Below are 14,934 nucleotides of genomic sequence, written 5' to 3' on the forward strand. Positions count from 1 at the left end.
GTCTTTATATATGTAGCAATTCTCTGTTATCTCAGAGTGTATAATTCTATCACTGCAATTTACTCAGTGTTGGTCTGTACGACTCTTTGTGCACACCAACTTATTTGTAAACCCTTGTACTTATGATCCTTGTATTTGGGGTGCTCTTGTGTAATTATATAATATGACTCATTTTAGGACCCAGACTGTCAGTCCCCCTTTCTCGTCTTTACATTAACTTGTATTTTGTACTAAGGCTATGTGCGCACTGGGAAATGGAATTTTCTTGAGAAAATTCCGCATGCTCTCAAAGATTACTGCACCCGCGGTAAAAAAACGCGGGAAACCGCACCCGAAAACCGCATGCGGTTTGCCGCGTGCGGGTTGGGATGTGCTTTATTGCATTCAATGCAATAAAGCACATTGAAAAAAGGAAAAAAAAAAAGTCATTTAATTCTGAGATAGTAGATAGACAGAAGAATAGATAGAGGGATAGATAGATAGATAGAGGACAGATCGCTGCATTTCCCACGGTCGGCAGTGAGTTCACATTACCAGCCGTGGGAAATGACCGGTAATTACCTCTGCTGTCTGCTGCTTTCATTCAGCGCTGTGTCTGTGACAGTCGCGGCTGGATGTAAGCAGCGCAGGACCTGTGGATTACGCCGGAGCGGTGGATTACGCCGGAGCTTTGGTGCGGGAGGGGTTAATAAAATGGTGAACGAGGCTTGTTTGTTTTATTTAAAATAAAGGATTTTTCGGTGTCTGTGTTTTTTCACTTTACTTACGGGTTGATCATGTCAGCTGTCACATAGACGCTGCCATGATCAAGCCTGAAGTTAATGGCGGTGGTCCCCCACCATCATTAACCCCTTGTATTACCTTGCTGCCACTGCTACACGGCAGCAAGAAGAGCCGGGGACACGCCGGTGCTGCCGCATAATGCATGCGACAGTCCCGGGGCAGCTGCGGCTGATATTCTCGGCTGCGGGAGGTGGGAGTGAGGCGGGGTACATTAACCCTGCCCCTCTCCCTCCCCAGCCTGAGAATACCGGGCCGCCGCTGTGTGCTTACCTCGGCTGGACGGTAAATATACAGCGGAACCCACGTTCTTTTTTTTCTATATTTCCGTTTTCTGTCTATGTATGTTCTATGTGTCTGTGTTCTATGTCTGTGATGTCTGTGTGTGTCTGTGATGTGTGTGTGTTTATTCTCTGCACGGCTTCCTCTTCCTGTAATGACATCACTTCCCTGCAAATCCGCAGACAAGCGATGTACATTACCAGAGGTAAACCGCGAAATACCGCAGGGAATAACGCAGCAAAACGCAGTGAACCGCACAGAATTTGCTGCCTGCGTTATTCCCTGCGGGATTTCATGATTAACATTGGAGTCAATGGAGTGAAATCCCGCAGCGATGTGCGGAAAAGAAGTGACATGCACTTGTTTTTGCTGCGGGATTCCCGCAGCAAAACATGCAGCTGTCAAATTCCGCCCAGTGCGCACAGGATTTTTTTCTCCATAGGATTTGCTGGTGATTCACTGCAGAGATGTTATGAACATTTTCTGCAGCGAAACATGCAGCAAATCCGCAGAAAATCAGCGGCAAAATCCGGTAAGTGCGCACATAGCCTTACAATTACTATCCACACAACCGGCTTAAGCCTGCTTTACACGCTGCAATGTATCTTACAATGTGTCGGCGGGGTCACGTCGTAAGTGACGCACATCAGGCATTTTAAGGTACATTGCAGTGTGTGACAGGTACGTGCGATTGAACGTTAAAACGTTCATCACATACACATCGTACCTGTCTCTAGAATTGCACGTCAGTTTGTTCATCGTACCCGGGGTAGCGCACATCGCAGTGTGTGACACCCCGGGAACGATGAACAGATCTTACCAGCGTCCTGCGGCTCCCGGCCACAATGCGGAAGGAAGGAGGTGGGCGGGATGTTTACGTCCCGCTCAGCTCCGCCCCTCCGCTTCTATTGGCCGGCTGCCGTGTGACGCCGAACATCCCTCCCACTCCAGGAAGTGGACAATCGCCGCCCACATCGAGGTCGTATGGACGGGTAAGTACGTGTGACAGGGGTTACTCGTATGTGCGGCACGTTCAACAAATTGAACGTGCCACACATACAATGGGGCATTGCAAATCGCATACAAGATCGTATGCGAAACTGCAGCGTATAAAGCAGGCTTTAGATTGCTGCCGATTTTAATCATGCCAGTTGTTCCTCAATAAACTATTTATTTGCACTTTACTCTTTTTGTCCTCCTGCATTTGTTATAGTGCTCCCCACGTAGCCAATTGTGTGTATCAACTCACCGTGTGAAAGCTCAATCCCGATTTCGTCCTGGAGCACGGACAGGCACTGCCACAGCCCGGTACAACGTGAAAAGAGAAATCATGATTAAGGGTGAGTGTTTCACTTGAAACGCGTAGTGCTGGTCAGGTTATTCTTCGTGTCTGCATGATGAAATAAAGACGTGATTTCTTTGCCTGAAGAGCTGGACATCCTTTTCTCTTTTCACTCCCCACGTAGCGCTCTGTACACCCCAGTCCAGCAATGCTCTGCCACACGCACGCACACACAATGCTCTGTCACACGCATGCCCACCCGCAATGTTTTGCATACATGCATGCAATGCTCTGCATACACACCCACACGCAATGTTCTGCATGCATGCACGCCCGCAGCGGCTGCAGCAATGAGAGGAGGGGTGGGGGGGTTTCATTGGAGACTGTAGCAGCGGCGACAGGGGGGGAGGAGCGGCGGTACTCATGCAATAATCTGCATGCATGGCCACTGCGGCCGGGAGAGTGGGGGGGGGGGTCATTGAGACGGTAGCGGCGGCGGTGTGGGGGGAGGGAATGTCATTGGAGAAGGTAGCAGCGGCAGCAACGGGAGGGGCACCAGTACTCACACAGCCGAATGGGTGACAGGGGAAAAGTGCAGCACACATCATACGCTGTGAGCTGCACAAAGATGGCGCCGATCTCTTCCCACTGCTGTGATCTGGATAGCCCAGGGGGCGCGTCCAGCTGACAGCAGGGAGCTGTCCTTTATTAAGTATAGAGTCGGGGCCGACCATCAGGGTGAATGCACAGGTCGCTGCCATGAAGGAGGTAAGTAACTGAAGTTACTCACAGCAAATCCAAGATGACAGCCCCCAGTGCTTCAGTAAAACTAGAATTAAATAAACTAAATAGTGAGTTTAATTATATGTTAAATATACTTGATTTCATAATCACTATTAATACAAAAATAAAAAAACACGACACCTTCCCTTTAAAATAACATTTTTGTGGTAAAATAGTATTTTCCATTTTCATTGCTATAAGGCCAAGGCTATGTGCCCACGCTGCGGAAAATGCGCGGATTTTGCCGCGGATTTCTCACGGAAAAGCCGCGGATTTCCCGAAAATCTGCAGCACAGCTACTCCCCAGCCATTTTTATGGCATTTTGGAAATGCTGTGTTCACACTGCGGATTTTTCCGCAGCGGAAATCGTGCGGATTTTCGTCCGGAAAAATCTGCAACATGTCAATTATTGTTGCGGATTTTGGCTTTAAAATTGGGAAGAACAAAAAAAAATCCGCGGTAAATCCGCACCTTTGAAAAGGTGCGGATTTTGCGGGAAATCTGCAGATTTTGATGCAGAAAAATCCACAGCTACATTCTCCCATGGACACAGCCTTAGACCCCACTTTGCTTTTTACCTGCTTTTTCAACTGCAGCGTTTAATGCCAAAATGGATGTGTTCTGCTTTTCAAGCTTAGTCTATGGGAATTTGGGTTTCTAGACTGCACTATGCAGTTCAAACTGCAGCCTTTTTGTGGCAGAAATTTGGGCAAAAACTCTGCTTTGCAGTGCATAACCCAAATGGCAAAAACAATTGACATGACATGTTAAATGCTGCAGTTGAAAAAGGAGGTAAAAAGCAAAGTGCATTCTTACCCTTACCACAACGTCAGCGGAAGCAGCTGCTTTGCCAGCAGGAGCGGACTGGGATTGCTCCGTGCTGGTGAAGAACAGTGTACCTACATGCCTATTGTGCCCAGCAGACTACCTGCTTGTTAGTGCTTAAGCACATTTTATTTACACCCTTAGGGAAACTGAGGTCCTGCAGCTGCAAGAGAAATTCCAAAGAAACAAAGTTTCTACACCTTTGTCCATGGGAAGTAAAAAGCAACTGAAGTGGCTTTAAAAAGATCCTGGAGAAGTCTGTTCAGGTTCCCTGTCCAGATATGGAAATTCTTATAGGTGTTGTCACGGGCATAAGTTTCTTGAGCAGCTCACCAACGTTTCATTATTTCTTGGTTGCCGAGGATTGGACTGGCTCAGAAAGGAGATTGGAAATACTGCTGTGGAAACTGCTGATGTTGGGGGACTGATTAGGCCTGATGACAGCAGCTATGTCAGGCAGTGACAGAGTTAAACAGCTAACTACTATATAGACAGCAATGGGCTGGAAAGAGCTGATTGGATATATTCTAGGAGAAGAGTTAACGTCTTCTATCCCACTGTGCATAGTTTGACAGGCTATTGTGGTAGATCTCCATGGAAACAAGCTGTATCCTACGTAAGATAAAAAAGCTCTCACAGCAGAAGATCCAGACAAGGCAAGTCAATTGCATACTTGATTATTTTCATGCTAACTAAAGCAATTTTTTTTCTTAAGGAAACATTATTTTGGCAGACACAGGCATGGATTTACTTTGTAGGGATTATCCAGTAATTGTTGAAAGTCACAAAAATTTCATTTCTAAAAGAGTACACTCAGGTGCTATTTTTGAGCAATTATATTTCTATATTTTCTTTATTAAAAGGAAAATGGCAAACAAAAGTGAAACAAATGAAACTGCTATGATTTTTCACTGAAATATTTAGACATTTTCCTATACAAATGATACCAATGTATAATAGTGACAAATAGCTAAATGTTTATTTAAAATAAATATTTTTAACACTTTTCTTTTGAATATAAACCCAAAATACGATCAATTGAAATATTTCCTTTCACTTGCTGACATGTTAGACTGCATTAATGAAGAATCTTCACTATGAACTAGAGCTATCAAGTCAGAAGAAATTCTGAGACTTCTGATTGATAGTAAGCTCCAAAGGAGTCATCCATTTGAACACAGATTTTGCTGACATATAAAACCAAACAGCCTGTCAGCAGGTTTTTGCTATGTAATCATATAGTAGCATGACATAGGGGAAGATACCCTGAATCCAGCAATGTCTTACCTACTAGGAAGTGGTTTCCATAAAATCAGTATTTTAAATCAGCAGGAAATCAATCATTAGAGGACTAGAAACATGCATCCATGTCAAGCCATGCACCCACCTCTAATTATCAGCTCTCCATCAATATACACAGACAGATGCCAGTCAGTGGTGTTGGCAGGGTTATGCAAGCTTTACTAAATTTGAAGCAGAGAAAACTGCAATTTAACCATAACTGCTACACCCAGTAAACTAAATGATACATTGCTGGAATCAGGGTCTCTGTTCCTACATCATGCTGCTGTCAGATTGCACAGCAAAAACCTGCTGACAGATTCTCTTTAATTCCATATATCTTACTTGTCTGGTCAAAAATTACAGTTCATTTGGGGGTCAATTGTAGCAAGACTCTCCAGTAGAAATAATCAGACTCGCAGATAACCAGGACCAGCTGGTGTCCATCTTTTTTGTTTTTTAGAATCCAGTTCTGGTCCAGAATCCAGTCCCTATGAGGACCAGAATCCGAAGATTAAAAATGTTGGTAGAAGGGATAGGGAGACAGGAGCGCACTTTGTACTCACCAAGGATCACTCATGGCGAAAGCTTCCGGGTTACGCATTAACTCTGCTGCCACGCATTAAGCTCATCGCATATAAACTGCTTTCCCTGCCCACCAGCCGTTCTGGTGTCTGAATGGTTGTAGTGAGACGTGCTCCACAGCCTGTGTGACGTCTGACTGTGAAAGTCACTCAAGTGATTTGCGGTCAGCGGTGGGAACATCCAGCTGTTGCTGCGAATCACCTGAGTGACATCACTGCTGATCGCGCGGCTCAGTCTGTTTTCCCTCACAGCGGACAGTGAGTCATGCTCTACGGTATTTGCTGTGACTTACATGTCGCAGAGCTGAATCGTTGTGGGACCTTGTGTGGAGAGGTGTTTTAGGGTTAATAAAGTAGTGAAAGTGTTTTTTGTATTTTATTCCAAATAAATGATTTTTTCGATGCTTTTGTTTATTTTCACTTACAGATTAGTGATGGTGGGGTCTCAGATACCTGCCATCACTAATCTAGGACTGCTGTGGGCTGCCATTTACTCCCTCATTACCCCAATTGCCACCCCAGGGCAATTGGGAAGACCCAAGTAAAGTGCCGGGCTTGTCGAATCTAATAGATTCAACAATCTTGGGTGGCTGCAGGTTGCTATTTTTAGGCTGGGTGGGCGGTCCAATAAGCATGGACCTCCCCAGTCTGAGAATACCAGGCCCAAGTTGTTGAGCTTTATCTTTGCTATCAAAAATGGAGAGGACAGCATGTCATCATTTTTTCTTTAAAAAAAAAACACGCATGCAGTTCCTCTTATTTTGATACACAGCCAAGATAAGTGCCCAGCTGCAGCCTGTAGCTGTGCTGGTTATCATAATATGGGGGGACCTTACGCCAATTGTTTTATTTAATCCCACGATACTGACCCGCAGACAAGGCCTGTGATTGGTTGTAGTCAGACACTGTCACACAGGCTGGGGGGTCTGACTGCAACCCATCACAGATGACAGGACGGCCGGTGGGCGGGGAAATCAGTGCATATCCGATGACCTTAATGCACGGCACCAGAAGTGAATACGCGTCCTTGAAGCACGGTGCCACCATGACGGAGCCTCAGTTAGTATGAAGTGCTCAGTTAATTCTTAATTTATTTTAAATTTCTCTAGTACTGCATCTGGATCGGCACCCAGGAAACTATGAAACGGAGTCCAGACTTTTACTACTCTCCAGTAGAATACAGTGTAAAGCACAGGAATAAATATAACCAGTGGTGTCCCATTTGTCGAGAAACTTAAATTTGCTTAAAGAACTTCCGTTTTGCTTTGTTTTTTTTTGTTAACTGTAGACTTGGTAGGGAGAATTGTTTGACAGCAGAGAATTTATAATACATGGAGATAGCATTGGGTCTAAAAGGTACTGTCACACATAACGAGATCGCTAGCGAGATCGCAGCTGAGTCACCGTTTTGGTGACGCAGTAGCGATCTCGTTATGTGTGACACTTACCAGCGATCAGGCCCCTGCTGTGAGATCGCTAGTCGTTGCTGAATGGTCCAGGTCATTTTCTTCAAAGGCGATGTCCTGCTGGGCAGGACACATCGCTGTGTTTGACACTGTGTGACAGGGTCACTGACTGCTGAGATCGTTATACAGGTCGCTACTGCGACCTGTATTGTTCCTGCATCGCTGGTAAGATCTGACTGTGACATCTCACCTGCGACCTCCCAGCGACTTACCTGCGATCCCTATCAGGTCGCATCGTTTTCGGGATCGCTGGTAAGTCGTTGTGTGTGACTGGGCCTTTAAACAAGGGCATCCAATTGTGCTGAAACCCTATCATGAGACTGAATGTCATTTATACCCCCTTTGTTTTTTTATGATTATGTACATAGATATGTCACACAGATTTTACCTTTGACCATGAAATTTTTTTTTTTTTTTTTTAAAACATTTTTCTTACCAGTTCTTTGTGAATTCTCTTTGATTTAGAGCCTTAGTCACCAGCAACCCATTATATAACATGACTGGATAGCATCAACCTACCATTGTTACTGTGGCTACATTCGGCAAAATTCAGTGTCCAGTGAGCATACCCTTGGATGTAACCAGGATGGCGAGACACAATGGATACCAAGTAAAAAATACAAGTATACCTATTGAATATATTTCATAGCGTCTCATCTCTGCGGAATGACAGCCCATGGTGAATAAACAGAGTTCCAATTATCCATAAAATACAATATAACGTTTACATGATCACTTTAATTGCATGATTATTGATAGTCCAATAATTAGGATTTCCAGAATATAAAATGAAACAGGACCAGCCTGTCACACTTAACCTTATATTAGATATTAACAGCCAGTAACATTTACAATGAAAGCTAAACCAACAGGAACTCATTTATTGTGACCACATAATGGGAAAGGTGTATAGGACACCAGATACTACCTTCTCATATGTAGGTATGTGAAGACAAGTACATAGAGTATTTATACAAAGTGTGTTCTTTATTTCTTATTAATGCCAACCTCTGTTCCCCAAAACTATACAATAGATAGAGCATTGCAATAGGCAGGTTCATAACATATTAGTGTTTATTTTACCATATAGACTAATATTCATTTGCCATTCAAGATAGTTTTTTGTATGATTGTGTTGTAGTGTTTGCTATTGGATACATAAGGAATGCAGCACAATAAACGGCACTGGATGTATTCTGGAGCTTCTGCAGCGTGGCTCGTACGCATTCAGAAACTTAACCCTATAGTAGAGAAGCAAGCAGTCCTGTCAACACAGAAGAGTACGAGTGCACAACAAGCACCGATTCTGCTATATAGTGTTTAATGTGTAGTGTACAAGCTGTGTCCACGTAGTTAATGCAGTTAGAGTCAGTCGTGGCCAGCGGCCTCATGTAGCATTGCTATGTCAGTCAGTTCTACTCGCCATTTAGGTTAAATATCACCAATTAGTAGTTGGTGTACCGTCTGTCATACTTTTTTTCATTACAAGGTATTGGATATAAAACGGTTTAACCAGTCAATTAATATTGCTATAAATTAGCAGAGGCTATTGCTTGAACTTTGTAAAATGAGTTATTAGCATTACGGGTAGTGGCTGCGATAATACAATCCAATTTGTTGTGTCAAAAAAATAAAAAAGTGCTAAACAAAAACAAGGATGTACATACTTAACATACAATTAGCTTTGAGTTCAAAATGAGGGGTGTAATTAGCAAAGATCAGCATGACTTAAGAAAAGAACGTAGTGCTAGACTAGATTTCAATAAGAAATTTAGATACAGAAAAATCAGGGTAAGAAAATAGTGTTTGTTTTTTTCTCATTACAACAATTACATTAAAAGGTTGTTCTGTCACTGACTGTTCCGCAGGGAGATCTCGTCACACAGATGTTATATAGTCACTAATGTGATCTGTTATGTCATGTCAGTTCGCACACAGTTAGCAGGAGGAAGAGTTGTGTGCAGCGTAAGGACAAACCTTTGCATTTCCAATGAGGTATTGCACAGATTATTAAAAAAGCAAAAAAGGCAACAAAAATATACAGCAGATTGGTAAACCATTTACATGATCATTTTACAGAAGTCAGACAGAAAGTAGTGTTTAGTATTCATTCACCTTAAAAAAAATATATATTATATATATATATTTATATAACGTGTAAATCAATCATCCCATTCATCGTCATCCTCAAAGTCTTCATCGTCGTCCTCATCTTCATCAGTATCTACCAGGAAAAAAAAATAAAAAAATACTTCATCACTTTTTAAACAATTTCAAAATAAAAATAAACATTCGGCTGTACGTATGTTATATGTATGTAGAATGATTCTGCAGCAAATTACAGGACACCACATGGGTTTTCAAAATCCCATTCACAAATTGAGGAAAAAGAATCTGCAAGAAATTGAGAGTAAACTACAGTTTCAATGCAGATTTCACCTGATTCAATGCCTTGTAACAGAGTAGGGTAAATTCCGCATTGAAAGCCACAAGTAATTTATGGTCAAATCCTCAATGGAAATTTTCCACAAAAAGTAAACAGCCTAAAAGGTCGAAGAAAAAAAAAAAAAAAAAAAAGCTGAGGGTGTAGCTGTGGTACTCCTCATACCTGAAGAATGAATGGCTTTACTCCTTTTCTGCATTACTTCCATCAGTGCTCCTACTATCCCAGGAGCAGGTGTAGGTGCAATAGTTTCTGCCTCATCCGTCACCTAGTAAATATAATGCATACATAGTCAAAAACAGTGGCGAAAAAGCAAAGTGGTACTGTGCAGAGCAAGCGGAAAAGTGTACTTACAGGTTTTAATGCTTTTCCCTGTCGTATTTGGTCCAGCAGAGCATCTCGTCCAGAAGACGACACTGGTCGATTATCCCTATTGTCTACTTTCCTAAGTTTAGGTTGCTCTCCCTTAATCTGCTCAAGAAGTGCCGCTTTGTTACCAGATGGAGGTGCAATCGGATGATCATTTTCTGTTACTGAACCAGGTAGAGGTGGTGGTCCAGGTGGAGGTGGGGGACCAGGTGGAGGAGGGGGAGGAGGTGGTGCAGGTGCTCCAAATCCTTGCATTGGTGGAGGTGGTGGGGGAGGTGGACTTGAAGGTGCAGATGAAGAATGACCTGGTGGTGGTGGAGGATGCATTCTATTAGGTGGAGGTGGTGGCGGTCCTGAGGCTCCTGGTCTAAAAGGTGGAGGTGGTGGGGGTACAGCCATAGGAGCTCTTGAAGGAGGTGGAGGGGGTTTTGAAATGCCACCTCTTGCTGGTGGTGGGGGTGGGAGACCTGAGCTGTGTGAAGGAGGTGGTGGAGCGCCACCTCTTGAAGGTGGTGGTGGTGGTGCTGTAAAAAACAAAATCAGCAGTTGTCAAGAGCATTGCAATAACACCACATGCCAAGGTCTTCAGTCAACTTCAAATACATCTTTCAATTACAGTATTTATGTAAAAAGCACATTCACGTGCATGCATAGAAATATTTCAAGGAAGTTTACTGTATAACATGTAACAGTGCAGATACTGACTACATGGAAAATCATTTAATATTTTATTGTCTAGCTAAACTATGGGATTAACTCTGCTCATTAGAGAAACCAGAAAACCACGCTTTGCACTCCATGCTTATCAAGTCTCATTAATTGCAACCATCTATACATACCACTCCAGCGAGGAGGACCTACAGAAATAAATGGAGCAGACCTTAAAAAAGGTTTATATTAAAAGTCATTAAACTTTTAAGAAATCCATTCATGCAGGATGGGTAAGAGCTTTAAATGCTTTCCCAATGAAGACCGAGAGCTGTGAATCCAACGGCAACATATGAGGATGCTTGCAGTAAGTCACATCAAAAGTAAATTGATTTTTATTCATTCCTTTGTATTCTTAACAGGACACATAGGGGGATTATTTTATGGTTAGCAGGAAGGGCACTGAAGGGCCAAAGCTTGCATCCTACTAAAATTCCTTTAACACAACTATATCCTACAGTGCTGGCCAAAAGTATTGGCACCCCTGCAATTGTCAGATAATACTCAGTTTCTTCTTGAAAATGATTGCAATCACAAATAATTCTTTGGTATAATCATCTTCATTTAATTTGTCTTCAATGGAAAAAAAAAACAAAATTTGTCAAAGCCAATTGGATATCATTTCACACCAAACATAAAAAACGGGGTGGACAAAAGCATTGGCACCATTTGAAAAATCATGCGATGCTTCTCTAATTTGTGTAATTAACAGCACCTGTAACTTACCTGTGGCACCTAACAGGTGTTGGCAATAACTAAATCACGCTTGCAGCCAGCTGACATGGATTAAAGTTGACTCAACCTCTGTCCTGTGTCCTTGTGTGTACCACATTGAGCATGGAGAAAAGAAAGAAGACCAAAGAACTGTCTGAGGACTTGAGAATCCAAATTGTGAGGAAGCATGAGCAATCTCAAGGTACAAGTCCATCTCCAAAGACCTGAAAGTTCCTGTGTCTACGGTACGCAGCGTCAAGAAGTTTAAAGCCCATGGCACTGTAGCTAACCTCCCTAGATGTGGAAGGAAAAGAAAAATTGCCGAGAGATTTCAACGCAAGATTGTGCGAATGGTGGATAAAGAAGGTTCCCTGATGTTTTGGGGTTGCTTTGCTGCCTCTGGCACTGGACTGCTTGACCGTGCGCATGACATTATGAAGTCTGAAGACTACCAACAAATTTTGCAGCATAATGTAGGGCCCAGTGTGAGAAAGCTGGGTCTTCTTCAAAGGTCATGGGTCTTCCAGCAGGACAATGACCCAAAACGCACTTCAAAAAGCACTAGAAAACGGTTTGAGAGGAAACACTGGAGACTACTAAAGTGGCAGGCAATGAGTCCAGACCTGAATCCCATAGAACACCTGTGGCGAGGTCTCAAAATGTCAGTTTGGAGAAGGCACCCTTCAAATCTCAGGGACCTGGAGCAGTTTGCCAAACAAGAATGGTCTAAAATTCCAGCAGAGCATTGTTAGAAACTCATTGATGGTTACCCGGAAGCGGTTGTTTGCAGTTATTTTGGCTAAAGGTTCCAACACTTGTCTGGCCCATTTTTGGAGATGTGTGAAATGATCAATGTTTTGATTTTTGTTTCATTCTCTTTTGTATTTTTTCATTGCAAGCAAATTAAATGAAGATAATACCAAAGAATTTGTGATTGCAATCATTTTCAAGAAGAAACTGAGTATTATCTGACAGAATTGCAAGGGTGCCAATAATTTTGGCCAGCACTGTATACACTGTACTCCTGACGTCTCTCAGACAGGTAACACTGAGGAAAACAGATTGTTGCATTATCAGAACTGAGAAGAGTTCAGTCCATACTGGCATAACAATCAGTATGGGGCTCATGAGGGGATCAAATTCAGAGTAGGTATAGAAAAGTTATCATAATGTGCAGGAATCTGGTCCAGAGCCCATATCTATTCTGTGACTGGCAGATGGGAGCTATGTGAATGTCGGCATCCCTTCTGATTAGCCGGCCTGGTGTAAAGTCATATTTTCAGTGCAGACAATGTTTCGCCATGCTGGCCAATAAAAAAAAAAAAAGAGAAGTGGTACCGGTACGTAAGCAGGTAGGAGGCAGTTCTCAGGACTTTTATCTCGTGGTCACAAGATACTGATGTGGAAACTGGACCAGGATCCTGCAAATTGAATAGCTCCTCTACAGTAAGAGTGGCATATTATGTTACTTGGTTTAGTGCCACTACAGTACCTCATATGTTCATGTGTGGCTTAAAGGGATCCAACCAGCTGGATATTCCTATATAAAAGTAAAACTAGTTATACTGTCGCTAGGATGCTGAATGTAAGCATACCTTCTTGTTCAAAGATTTGATATTTCAGAAATATATGCAAGTTCCAGCAATGCACTGCTAGTAAGAGGGGCGGGAATATGAGGGTTGGATCTTACTATCAATTCCTGGCCCTGCCTGGCCTTTTTTCCTCTGTCATAGATGTTAATTCCAGCGCAGACAGAAGGAGCGGGAATAGATAGCAAGATCCAATCCACATCTTCTCACACCTGTTGCACCTGTCAATCACATAGCAGTGCATTGTTGGAACTTTACTTGCACATATTTCTGAAATAAAACATCCACTCTATGAACAAGATATGCTTACATTCAGCATCCTAGTACCAGTATAGTACTGGATTTACTTTATATATGAAAATCCTGATTAAAGGTAACTAACAAAGACCCTATACACATTACATAAAAGTAGTCCAAACCTGTCAATTTCAGGCTGGTTGACCACCTAAAGTGTATGGGGTTTTCAGATTTTACTGCAACAAATCTTGTTAACACCCGATCCTTTTGTTTAGCGGAAAGATATGCCACTGCTCTCTTATGGTTAACACGAGCACTCGGCTGAGCATGCATGCACCACAATAAAGATTTGTGCGAGTCTGAAGAGATGTGTCAGACAAACTATCATTTGACATAGCTATAATGTCTATGAGCAGCATTAGGCTACTCCTAAGCTTCCGTGTTTCTACTTGTCTGGTTCTCATCCCCACCTTCCCAATCATTGGTGTCTATTGGTCACAGCTGTCTACATGCTTTAATGCAGCTTCCTCTGCAGATTTATCTTGTGGCCTGGTAATCCTCGTTTCTGATGCCCTGGTCACCAGTGTCGAAGCTGCATTAAAGCTAGTAAATTGAAGGTTGCCATTTCTAGCCAACTGTGTAAAGGAAGTAGCACAATCCATTTCTTACAAATAAAAAAGGATCATATGAACAGTTTTACTTTCTTCTGATCAGGTTCTACTCATAGTAAACATATATGCTCTGCAGGTACTTTGAGAGCTTAGATATGTAGAGTACTTTATATACTGTAAAAATTTTTTCTACACTGACAATTGTGATTGCTACAAATACGACCACTAGAGCGCATGATGTGGAACAACTTCATACCTGCATTGCGTTCTCCTTCTTATGCCCATAAGGGATCTATCCTACTCTGCTGACCAACATGTACACACTGCTGCTGAGTGAGCCTCCCAACATACACACAAGTCCTGCACATTGCATTGTGTCTTCCTCTCCCAATCTACATGCAGATAAAGTACAGACTATGAGACTCTCCATAGATTATAAGTGTGCGAGCTGGAGGTTGACTGTGCTACTTTGTTTTTATTGTTTATACATGCCCCAGATTACTTGCAATTGTAAAGTATGCTATATAAATAGAATTTATTATCTGCAGAAGGGGAATGATCACTAGAAAAATGGGTTTTATGGTGGACAGTGATGATCATGTCTGTAAAGCGCTGCGGAATATCACTATATAAGTGAGTAAAACAAATAAAAATAAATTGGAAGGGCCTATGATCTTTAACACAAGGTGCTTCAAAACAAGATCCACACAATTAAAAATGTGCTCCTGGCTGATATGGTATAGCAAAGGTGAGTAAGGCTAGGTTCACATCTCCGTTGTTTTGCAGTCACATGCGTTGCTTGACGCATGTGACTGATGCGTTGTACAACAGATGACAAAGAACAGAATTCATTGTCTGACTGTTGTGTGCGGGGGTGGTGGGGGGGGCGGAGTGCGAGGTGGGTGGAGCTGAGCGGGGCCGTGGCGCTGACGACATCAGTGCCGCGGACTGCATGGCTGGGGACGTACGTGTGTGTGTG

General features: G+C 42.8%; 1 protein-coding gene across 2 annotated transcripts in view; it reads right to left on the reverse strand.

Moving 5' to 3' along the window:
* Window positions 1-8,002: 8,002 nt before the first annotated feature.
* The window catches only part of WASL (WASP like actin nucleation promoting factor), a 78,341-nt gene continuing 71,409 nt past the window's right edge, over window positions 8,003-14,934 (reverse strand). The window contains exons 9-12 of one of the 2 annotated variants that reach the window (XM_075345079.1): window positions 10,936-10,953; window positions 10,082-10,620; window positions 9,893-9,995; window positions 8,003-9,508 (exon numbers count right to left, since the gene is read on the reverse strand). In XM_075345079.1, coding sequence (XP_075201194.1) covers window positions 9,447-9,508; window positions 9,893-9,995; window positions 10,082-10,620; window positions 10,936-10,953 — 722 coding nt within the window. In that variant the 3' untranslated portion in view covers window positions 8,003-9,446. The remainder of the gene's footprint in view (window positions 9,509-9,892; window positions 9,996-10,081; window positions 10,621-10,935; window positions 10,954-14,934) is intronic. The other variant, XM_075345080.1, reaches the window with a different exon arrangement.

The sequence above is a fragment of the Anomaloglossus baeobatrachus genome, chromosome 4 (genome assembly GCF_048569485.1).
Source record: "Anomaloglossus baeobatrachus isolate aAnoBae1 chromosome 4, aAnoBae1.hap1, whole genome shotgun sequence".
Classification (NCBI taxonomy): domain Eukaryota; kingdom Metazoa; phylum Chordata; class Amphibia; order Anura; family Aromobatidae; genus Anomaloglossus; species Anomaloglossus baeobatrachus.